Consider the following 12232-nt stretch of genomic DNA (forward strand, 5'->3'; position numbering starts at 1 on the left):
CTATTTCCTCTTCATTTGTTTGGCCTTGTGGGTTTTTCCCTTGCTCCTTCATCTGCTGTGTATTTCTCTGTCTTCTCATTTTCCTTAACTTACTGTGTTTAGGGTCTCCTTTCCGCAGGCTGCATGTTCGTAATTCCTGTTGTTTTTGCTGTCTGCCCCCAGTGGCTAAGTTTGGTTTAGTGGGTTGTGTAGGCTTCATGGTGGAGGGGACTGGTGCCTGTGTTCTGGTGAATAAGCCTGAATCTTGTCTTTCTGTTGGCAGGATCACGTCTGGTAGTGTGTTTTGGGGTGACCGTGAACTTATTTTGATTTTAGGCAGCCTCTCTGCTAATGGGTGAGGTTGTATTCCTGTCTTGCTAGTTTTTTTGGCATAGGGTGTCCAGCACTGTAGCTTGCTGATCGTTGAGTGGAGCTGGGTTTTAGTGTTGAGATGGAGATCTCTGGGAGAGCTTTCGCCATTTGTTATTACATGTTGCTGGGAGTTCTGTGGTGGACCAACGTCCTGAACTCGGCTCTTCCACCTCAGAGGCTCAGGCCTGACACTTGGCTGGAACACCAAGACCCTGTCAGCCTCATGGATCAGAACAAAAGGGAGAAAAAACAGAAAGAAAATAAATAAGTAAATAAAATAAAGTTATTAAAATAAAAAAATTGTTAAAAATAGAAAAGTAATAAAAAGAAAAGAAACAAAGAATGAAGGATGAGAGCAACCAAACCAAAAACCAAATCCACCAATGATAACAAGTGCTTAAAACTATTTTTAAAAAAACCCAAAAAACAAAAATGGACAGAGAGAACCCTAGGACAAATGGTAAAAGCAAAGCTATACAGACAAAATCAAACAAGGAAGCATACATGTACATACTCACAAAAAGAGAAAAAGGAAAAAAAAATATATATATATATATATATAAAAATTTTAAAAAGGAAGAGAGCAACCAAATCAATAAACAAATCTACCAATGATTATAAACTCTAAATTCTAAACTCAGATAAACATAAAACCAGAAACAAATTAGATGCAGAAAGCAAACACCAAGTCTACAGTTGCTCCCAAAGTCCACCACCTCAGATTTGGGATGATTCGTTGTCTATTCAGGTATTCCACAGATGCAGGGTACCTCAAGTTGTTTGTGGAGCTTTAATCCGCTGCTTCTGAGGCTGCTGGGAGAGATTTCCCTTTCTCTTCTTTGTTCGCACAGCTCCCGGGGTTCAGCTTTGGATTTGGCCCCGCCTCTGCGTGTAGGTTGCCTGAGGGCGTCTGTTCCCCACCCAGACAGGACAGGGTTAAAGGAGCAGCTGATTCGCGGGCTCTGACTCACTCAGGCCAGGGGGAGGGAGGAGTACGGATGCGGGGCGAGCCTGCGGCGGCAGAGGCCGGCGTGACGTTGCAGCAGCCTGAGGCGCGCCGTGCGTTCTCCAGGGAAGTTGTCCCTGGATCACGGGACCCTGGCAGTGGCAGGCTGCACAGGCTCCCAGGAGGGGAGGTGTGGATAGTGACCTGTGCTCGCACACAGGCTTCTTGGTGGCAGCAGCAGCAGCCTTAGCGTTTCATGCCCATCTCTGGGGTCCGCGCTGATAGCCGCGGCTCGCGCCCATCTCTGGAGCACGTTTAAGCGGCTCTCTGAATCCCCCCTCCTCGTGCACCCTGAAACAATGGTCTCTTGCCTCTTCGGCAGCTCCAGACCTTCTCCCGGACTCCCTCCCAGCCAGCTGTGGCGCTCTAGCCCCCTTCAGGCTGTGCGCACGCAGCCAACCCCAGTTCTCTCCCTGCAATCCGACCGAAGCCCGAGCCTCAGTTCCCAGCCCCCGCCCACCCCGGCGGGTGAGCAGATGAGCCTCTTGGGCTGGTGAGTGCTGGTCGGCACCGATCCTCTGTGCAGGAATCTCTCTGCTTTGCCCTCTGCACCCCCGTTGCTGCACTCTCTTTGGTGGCTCCAAAGTTTCCCTGCCGCCCACACCCCGGTCTCTGCCCATGAAGGGGCTTCCTAGTGTGTGGAAACTTTTCCTACGTCATAGCTCCCTCTCAGAGGTGCAGGTCCCGTCCCTATTCTTTTTTCTCTGTTTTTCCTTTTTTCTTTTGCCCTATCCAAGTATGTGGGAGTTTCTTGCCTTTTAGGAAGGCTGAGGTCTTCTGCCAGCGTTCAGTAGGTGTTCTGTAGGAGTTGTTCCACATGTAGATGTATTTTTGATGTATTTGTGGGGAGGAAGGTGATCTCCATGTCTTAGTCTTCCACCATCTTGAAGGTCCCTCTCAGTGTTTTGTACTTTAACTTTGTGCTTATAGAAACATTAAGGAATGTAATAGCTCTGCGGGAGCTTTTAAAAGTATAATGCTCAGACTCTTCCTCTAAAACAATTAAACCAGTCTCCCGGGAGTAGATCAGAAAACAAATCAACTGTATTAACAATAGAGATGAACAAACTACTATTGTTTCAGTATGTTGACTCTTTTCTATTTATGCTTTATAAATTTTGAGTTGAGGTGCTACTGGCAGCACCAGATACCAGGTGTTTAACAATTCCTCTTTTTGAAAGTGATTCATTTAAAATCATAGTTTAGGATCATACTATTGATGCATCTTCAAAAATCTTCTGAGTAGCCTAGATTCTTATTAGCACTTGGCACTTTTAGGTGCTCCTACTTGAAAATATTTTAAAACAAGGCAACGGTAGGTCATATTGATAACATGAAAAGAAAGTCAAGCATTCCATTTTTTACTGAATAATGTTAGCTTTATTATTATAATAGAATACAGTATGACATAAAATTAAGAGCTTTTGCTAAACTCTGTAAAGCAATACATGCATCTGCCATAAACAACCTCGATTCATGTTAGGTTTTATTGCCACTTCACTGCACTAAGGTGCAATAAACATTCAGTGTCATCTTTAAAAAATTTTTCCTGGGAGTTTACAGGAACTGTCCTCTATAAGAGTGTATCTTTATTTTCAAGGAAGACTTAACTAGTATTACATGGTTTAGCAAAGCACGGTAGAAAAGCTACATAGAATCATTTGTCTTTGATAAGTTGTGCAATCAATTTATACAATAGAATACTGTCCACATATACTAACAAACTAAGAAATGATAGAAATGCAGTCATTGCATAGCAGAAAGCAGACTAATAAGAAATAGTCACATCTAATGAGCAAAATACAGACCAAATGTTAGCTATGAGGAGTCTGGAAGATAAAATGCTCTTAATAAACACATTAGATTAACGCCCCAAAATAACAAGATTAACAGCAACACAGAAGTTAGAGCCATATTTTACTTTATTTCTATACATGATATCTACACATGATACCAAAGGATGAAATATCCTTGGTTCAGCCTTTATTGGGCTAGCTCATTGAATTTAGGCAGGACCATATCAAACAATAAAGCACATTTAAAAAGAAAACCAGAGTTTGTTGGGAAAACACAAACTGTATTTTCCTGCATCATTGGATAGCAGCTTTTTGAGACAAACATTGCTCAAAACTTGGGTATGGATCCCAACTGTCTTATTTGGTAATTATGACGACAGGTTTATGTCATAGTATTCTAAATGTGGTTAGACCATAACCTGTGGATTCTGGACACTAATTTTAAATATCTCTGAAATTCTGTCAGACAAAAGGAGGCTTCAAAAATACCTTCTGCATAAATATTTATTTCTAAAACATCTGGGAAGTAATGAAACAGACTAGAATTTTCATAGGGAGTATTAATGGACCTCTTGTCATTAAAGCCCTTACGTAGTATGCCTACAAATATATTGCTACAGTATAAATGAAATGTAATATTACTCAATAAAAGCTATTTCCTGTACATTCTTTCATTTATTTTTATATTTAATGCTACATATGGTACAACACTTATTGAAATAGTTGGTATCAGCAAAGATAGCAATAACATACAGTTGATTTTCTAGCTCCCACTAATGCTTTTCCATTTTCTTTCTATATCACAAGAGCCTAAAATAGGGAAATGTGGGATGACTTGAGCAGATAGCAACTGAGTTACTGCTGTACACTGGACAACAGTTTGAATTACAAGCTTTCTCTCCATAAGTAGATTTTATACCCATATATTGGAACTTCCATCTGATTCCTTCAGGCTGTTCTGGTCTTAAATGCAGGCTCTAAAAGGATTTCCATAGCATTTAGCAACATTCTAACAGCTAAGAGCGGTGAGTCCTACACAATATTTTAAGAACACAACCTTTAAAAAAGTAAAAAAATGTACAATCTCATGCCGTATATTTACATATATAATTTATATATTCTATATTTGTTTACTAGTCATAAATTTCAATCTAAAGCTTTTAATATACTGTTATATAAAATAATACATTCAACAATTCTAGAGCTTGCAAAATATTTTTGCCCCTCTAAAAACATCTTCAGAATGAAAATCCAGTGATTATTGGATGCATGTGCTATCTGGATATAGACAGGATGGAAAATAAATCTTTTAAAATTGTTCTTTTTAAATTTATTATTTCTTTTTTTAGTTTTATTGAGTGTGTATCTGTTAAAATGACTCCTCATTGAGTCTAGTGGTAAAAGCTCAGATGATAATAAAGCAGCCTATTTAAAGCATTTGTCTCCATTGGATTAAATGTGCTCTACAGTGAGTAACTGCACATTTGCCAATGCAATTTCCATAAATTTTAAAATAGCATTTAACAACAAAATAATGCATTAGGCATTTCTTAAAAGGAGAAAGAATGGGGATCTTTAGCTTTGGAAACAGAATGTTAAAGCTATACATCGGTTTAAAAAACAAAACAGAAATGTAAGAAGCACATTGTAGTTTGTGCAATAAAGACATAGATTTTTTAAAATGCTTCTTCATTAAACATTTATAATTTATTCTTTTAAACACCTTCACATAAAAATATTTTTGACATATACAGTATCTTTTTTTCTAGAATATTTGGAAATATATATCTACAAATGACCCAGAGTTATAGAGTTAAGTTTGATTTTTCTTCTATTTTCCTCATGTCTTTGGACCTACTTCCCCCACCTTTCCTCTCTCTTCCCTTCTGTCTCCTTCTGTCATGATTTTTCTCTCTTGCTCCCTCTTTCAGAATCCTGTCTCTCAGCTGTATGCTCTGCTCTGGACTGCCAGACAGGGGTCTGTTGTTCTTATATGAATTATGGAAATAAGGAAATCTTCAAATTCTTTAAGACAGAGGCAATAAAGCAGATGGGAATTACTGCGTTGAGAACAGAAAGCAATTCCCAGTGCAGAGGACTGAACAACAGAATGTGAATGACAGGACCTATTGATGTGGGGTAGGGGCTTTTAGCTGAGGCTCTCTGTTTAAATATGTAGCCCAATAGACCAAGTTAAAGATTCCGAATAACAGCGGGAAGGCTATTCTTGACAGTCGGTCAATTTTGCTGACACTGTTAAAGGTTTTCTTCGGTTCTGGTGGTTTTGTTTCCGTCTTGACTTCTTTTGGTTCTATGGTTGCACTTTTAGCAATGGTGGCTAAGCCGGGGTCACCCCTGGCCAAATTAGGTGTGTAGCTGGTTGCTGTTGGAGCATAAGTGTTATTTTTCTTAATGAGAGGATCCTTCATTTTCTTTGGCTATAGAAGGAAAGAGTAAACGTATTTTGTTTAGTAAACTGTGGGAAGCACGTTTATAAGTTGCTGAGCAAAGTGACCTTTACTTTAGAACTCAAACATGTGCTTTATTTAAAATCTAAGGAATGTAATTTACGACTGTATTTTGAGGAAAAATGAAAAACGCAGATACAAACATCTAGTTATAAGATTGACAAGTGACCTTGCAGGACATTTGTTCCTGTCCAAAATGTCCATAAGACAGTTGGTCCGTAAGACATTTGGTTTACGCCAAGTCCTTGAAATGTGCTCCTATCCAAAATGTCCATGAGCATATCGGGTCCATGCCAAATGGTTTTGGACAGGATCAAATAACAAAGTCCTTTGGTGTGGACCAAACGTCTTATGGATGTTTTGGGCAGGACCAAGTATGACCACGTATCAAGGACTTTTTGGCATGAGCCCAGGTCAGACTAATAGAAATACCATCAGGTTTTTCCCAGCCCAAAATGCTTGGTGGTTGTTTTAGGTCACTAAGTTTTGGGGTAGTTTGTTTTGCAGTGAAAAATTGCTGAGCTAATTATTATTTGCTCCTTCTCCCCATGTTTCCAATGGGGAAATGACAAAGCAGGGGTAGTCAGGATATCCTGAATTCAATTCTTGCTCAGAGTTAGCTGCTTATCAATGTTTTCTGTGCAGTAATTGACAAGTGCAGTATTTCTTAGAGTTTCTGTCATACAGACATTTCTCAACAATAAAGTGTATCATTGTTTAGAGCTATGTGCTCTGATACAGTTGCCATTAGTAACTTGTGACTATTGAGCACTTGTAATGTGGCTAGTCTAATTTGAGATGTTCTGGAAGTATAAAGTACACATAGGATTTTGAAGGCTTAGTATGAAAAATTTTTAAAAAGTGCAATATTTCTCCTAAATAATGTTTAGAATTATTTACATTTAAAGAGGATATTTTTGATATATTGGCTAAAGTACATTATTAAACTTAATTTCACTGGTTTGCACTTTTTAAATAAGGCTACCAGAAATATGTTAATTATATACATGGCTCACATTTGTGGCTCACTTATATTCCTGCTGGATAGCACTAGTCTAGAAGAGTGAGCCTTGTTTTTTTGTGCACACTAAATCACCAGTTAAAATTTTTTTAAGTGTAAATGTCTTGGGCACAATCTTGCATTTTGAATCAGAACTCCTAGGGAAGTGAAGCCTGATTATTGACATTGTGAAAACACTACACAGAGAATGTTCATGAGCAGCTAAACTTGACCAACCAGCCTCGATATACTCTGGACAATCTGTATTTTTAATATCAAATCAGAATAAAATATTACTTCTAGAAGAGCTGATACTTCTCACTCACAAGGTGCAATTTTAACAGGTTAATTTCTTTATTATCCAACTCCATGACCTATCTGCTACCTTTTCTCCTCTCCAAATCCTTAAGCATACATTCACTGGGACTTAAACAAAAAAAAAGCCCAGATTTTTTTTTCTCCTAGTATTACACCATTAAAAGTAAGGTCACTTAGTCCAAGTATACACCCATTTCATAGTGAAGGCAGATTTGTTTAAGCTTTAGGAGGATTGACAGAAATTTCTGTAATTATTTGTATAAAAATAAAATGAGTAAAATTGATTCTCTCTGAATGTGGTCCAAATGACTACAAGTCAAAAATTTATATGAATTATTTCAACACAAACAGCCAGACTGAACTTGTATTGAGTCCACTGCTTAGAAAATAGCAGATCTAATATTAAAGGATACATTGAAAAGCATGTATCTCCTTTAGATAAAATGTATATGCACTCTGATGTTTAAGAGAGGCAATGGGTTCTAATCTAAACAAAATTTGTTGAGTGACAGACACCTTATTAGATAAACTGAAATGAATAATCTGCCACAGGAACAATTCTTGGAGAAGAGTTTGTATTATTGGTAGATTTCGTCTCTCCCACTGCCAATTTATCATAATACCCTAATACTAAGTTTTCTCAACTTAAGTGTTTTATTTCTTTCTTTCTTTTTGCAGCATCATGTTGAAAAGGATATTTAGAAATATCTGGTTGGTTTCTCAGGAAATAATATAGTTTTCTTCATTTCTGAAAATATTGAGCTCCCCCATATTCATCAAGAAGTTGGTATTTCTTTCAGCAATTAAACATATGAGGATGAATCTTAAGAAGGCTACTATATGCTTGCTTGAAAACATGATGCCCTATGGGGATTTTCTTTTTTTGTTGTTGAAGTTATACCATGTCAGAGATTGAAATTTTACCTCTCCTGAAAACACTCACCTGGTCACAGGAGAAATATGTTATTTATTCTCTCTGAATGTCAAAATGAGACCTGGATCACACTGTGATCAATCTCCTTATTATAAGCTAATCAAACTGGCAAAGCCCTGGGGAAGATTTTTACAGAGACATAGATAAATTATAAAAAATATTCTCTTTCTCATTAGGATGACAGATATAGGCATTATGTATATGCATCTATCTATCTATCTATATATATACATAAAAAAATATATATAGAGAGAGAGATGTAGATATGACCATACCTATATCTATATATGTACACTGAATAACACGGACTGTAGATTGATAGAGATTGAAATATTTTATTTGAGACACAGCACTTGAAAGACTAACATACGGTCAGAAAGAGAGAAATACAAACTCAACTATGAGCTCACCAATGCCTCAACCCAAATTCTATGCTTTCAGATCAAGTTCAATTCATCTAACAAGTCATTGACAACTGATACTGATGAGCCACAATCAGAAAGACATTGGCCTCTTGCAGCATGGAAAGAAAGGATTAAGATAGAAAAGCAACTTTTCCCAGTGCTTGCATTTCATTTTTCAGTTGCATGTTACCAATGTTTGCATATAATTAATTCTGAAGAACTTTAATAGAGTATGCCAGTGATTCTAAGATGTGCATTTTTTAAATGTCCACATCTATGACTTTGGGCTATGTCTTACAATTGGTAGTGTCTTATGATCACTCATCTTCAGTTTTGGTGCTCTTTCCTTTGGGACTGCCCTTCTGTTCTAGGACAAATGGAGGCCATCAATGGCTAAGGTAAGTATTAGACAAAATGCTGTCTCCACTCTGTCACTCCTTTCTCCAACTGGTAAATGCAGTCCCTTTTGTCTTGTCTCCTCTTTACTGAACCTGAGCCAAGGCTCTTGATTTGAAAATTCAGAGATTTTTTTATACTGGGCAAGGATGTTTCAAGGCAAGGTGAATTTTGAGGACTGGTTCTGGCCCATTTTGGTTGTGATAGTGCATCTGATACAGAACATTCTCTGCTGTTGCTTGTGTACAAGATCATCGAGGTGTTCAACTGATTCACCTGTGGCTGAAAGGTAAAGCTCAAAGAGCTTTTGCTTGGCAGCATATTTTCTTTCTTATGTATACGTATATTAGTGGTATGTCGTATAATCAGTAACACTTTAGATTCTATTAAATGTGGTAGATGTTTCCAACACAAAGGATCCTCTTTTCTAGTATATTTGTGGAGCTATGGGAAAAACATCATTAAATGGATTTCTTTACTATACACCCTCTCAGACTCTTTAATATACTGTGACTTGGTGACAGTATGCAGAATTATTCGAGTGTATTTGACCACAGAACTGTATATTTAGGGACTGACTCAAGACACTAGAATTCTATATTTGCTGTAGAGTGATTCCTCCTAGATTACTTTTAGATGTCTTAGAATCTCTTTGTCTCTGACTTTGCCCTTCTTTCCACCATCCCAAGGCTCCCTTGCATTTTGACATATTTTTCCTTCAAACCCCAGAAGTAGAAATATCCTCCCCAGCTGTGCTTTATTTATTTACTTATTTATTTTGGCTGCACCCTGCAGCATGCAGGACCTTAGTTCCCTGACCAGGGATGGAACCCTCACCACCTGAATTGGAAGGAAGAGTCTTAACCACCAGACCATGGGGGAAGTCCCTCCCAACTATGCTTTAAAATCCACTCTAAAGTAGGTTCTAATTGAGAAGAACAGTGATATTCTTGACTTGATAATTTTCTACAGTGAAGAATTTTTCTGTGAATTCTGTGTGCTATGTTTCTTAAAGCAAACCTCTATTTTGGAAAAAGAAAATGTATTTCCTACCCTTTAGTGAAAATTAGAGATAATGCATTTTGCAAGCTCAATTCAATTGAGCCATTAAAGTAATAACATTTATGACCAAAGTTATTAGGCTTGGAAAACAACCAGAAGACTATAATTTTCAAGTTACAAAAATTATAATGGCATAATTGCTCCTAATGTCAGGTTTGTTAAAACTGTTCTCACATCAATGGGGACCATAGGAAAGCATATTTGAGGAGAGATGTTTACCTTTGTGTTTCTCCTTTATCTCATTCCTTCTACTCTGAACATCTATCCACTGAAACAACCTTTCCTTAGCAATAACAAAATTCTCACAGCACTTAATCATTTGTAACATAAGAAACAAAGAATCCTCTTTACCCTCTCTCTGCATTCTTCATCCATTCCCCCAAGTCCAAACATCCCATCCTATATGTTTAAAAAGACATAATAGTGCTATATCACAGGAAATATTAAAGCATTTACCTTTTCTGGAACCACACTTTTGCCATCCCATGCATAACCTCTTTTGGTGAAATAGTTTACTGTGGCAAACTCAATTAGAGCTGAGAATACAAAGGCATAGCACACTGCAATAAACCAATCCATAGCAGTTGCATAAGCCACCTTAGGGAGGGAATTTCTGGCACTGATACTCAAAGTTGTCATGGTGAGCACAGTTGTTACTCCTGTAAAGAAAGAAAGTGAATTTGTAGGTTCATACTACAAACTTCCATCACTGAGGTCAGCCTACTTATGTAAAGGGAAACACAGACAGAGTGTGTTTTCAAGTTCATCCCATTTTGGTTTGGGATGGATGAGTTTTAATTTAACCCCAGTGTAGTTTGCAGTTCATGGTATGGCAGTATTGATGGAGAGCTTTTGGAGGGATAAACTCCTCTGCTGTTGAGAAGCTGTTAATAAGATAGTGAACTCCCGTAAATAGGCGTCTTGAACATGGTGTCCTGGGTAGGAAAGGAAATAATATTCCTTCACTGTCCCCAACTCTAGGAAAAGGAAAGCAGGTATCTTCACTGTCCTTGATCCATAAGTAATCTCTGGATCCTCAGCTCTGTTTAATATTCTACCTGTGTACTTTGAATATACAATCCAAGAAACCAATAACTTTTTGATAATTCATCATTGATAGATAATTAAATTATTTTAGGATAATATCTTGTTACATTATTAACTCTTTGGCCTTTATACTATATTTTCCTGATTCTTCAAATAGCTACTCTTTTGAAGATGTTCCTGAAATAAGTTGCATGTAACTTGCTTGAGGTCACATAGCTCAGAAGTAGCAAAACCAAATTTGAACACATTCATCTGATTCAAATGTCCACAGTCTTACTCTCTCTGCCCTATCTTCCCTATTCTGTGAATCTATCCCTACTTATTAAAATCACCTATATTCAAAGCAATTTTCAAGTCAGTTGCTTTTAGTTTACTTAGATTATTATATAAGTTGGTATGTGAATGATGACATCCATTAATGTTCATTTAACAAATTAATATTATCAACCTACTATATGTAATGCACTAAACTAGTTAGAATACTGTAAGTTCCCTTTTAAGCCGTTTGAAAATGTATGAAAAAAAATCACAGGAACCCAGTGGGGGTGGCTTAGATTGCATGGTGTTGAAAAAATCTTAACCTCTTCCAGTAAGTAGTTCCTCACTACTTCTTAGCTCTATAGCCTTGAGTAAGCGAGTTAACTTCTAGGGCCCTCAGTCTCCATAACTGTAAAAGTGATGATTTAAACTTCATTCTCTTGTCTACATCATTGTTGAAATTCTAAGAGAGGAAAAGTTCTGCACATTTACAAGATTATTTGAGGATTAAATATAATAATATGTGAAAGCATTTTAAAGATAAGTAAATTATTGCCACAGAAGATATTGTCATCCCATGTGTCTAAAACTCATACCTATGATTCCCCCTTTTGATTAATTTTAGAGAATCAGCAGGGTTACACAGCTGGTAGGTGGCTAATTTTTCTAAGCTGTTTTAAACCATCCAATATTCCCTAGTTTCCACGATTATCAAGATAGATGATCTTTATAAGTCTATTAGAAAGTGATAGGACTAAGAAGAAACACTGAGATTTTTATTAACATATTTTTGATACATGGTCACAGTTGTAGGAAGTAGACTTACTATGAACATTGGAGGTGTTGCAGAAAGTTCTGGGGCATTAACCATATTATGTAACCAACAAATGGTTTAAGGAATATTGGCGGGAAAATAGCCCCCAAATTTACATATCAATATTAACTTGAGCAAAGAGCAAGGTAATTAAATGTCAGTATTTGGAGAACAGAGCAACCCAGTTTCAAACCCCAGCTCTGTAACTGCTGAGTGATGTTGGGAAAATTGCCTCACAGCTCTGAGCTTCTGGATTTTTTGTAATTATTTCCTTATAAATTAATTTTAATAAGTCTAACTCAGAGGGCTATTGTATTAAATAAAATAATGTAATAAAGTGTTTAGCACTTAGCCTGATACTTACTAAGGACAAAGTTA

General features: G+C 37.2%; 1 protein-coding gene across 2 annotated transcripts in view; it reads right to left on the minus strand.

Moving 5' to 3' along the window:
- Positions 1 to 1907: 1907 nt before the first annotated feature.
- The window catches only part of GABRA1 (gamma-aminobutyric acid type A receptor subunit alpha1), a 63318-nt gene continuing 52993 nt past the window's right edge, over positions 1908 to 12232 (minus strand). For both annotated transcript variants that reach the window (XM_082456497.1, XM_082456498.1), the window contains exons 9-10: positions 10192 to 10394; positions 1908 to 5591 (exon numbers count right to left, since the gene is read on the minus strand). In XM_082456497.1, coding sequence (XP_082312623.1) covers positions 5280 to 5591; positions 10192 to 10394 — 515 coding nt within the window. In that variant the 3' untranslated portion in view covers positions 1908 to 5279. The remainder of the gene's footprint in view (positions 5592 to 10191; positions 10395 to 12232) is intronic.

Source organism: Balaenoptera physalus, assembly GCF_965194825.1.
Source record: "Balaenoptera physalus genome assembly, chromosome: 3".
Lineage (NCBI taxonomy): Eukaryota > Metazoa > Chordata > Mammalia > Artiodactyla > Balaenopteridae > Balaenoptera > Balaenoptera physalus.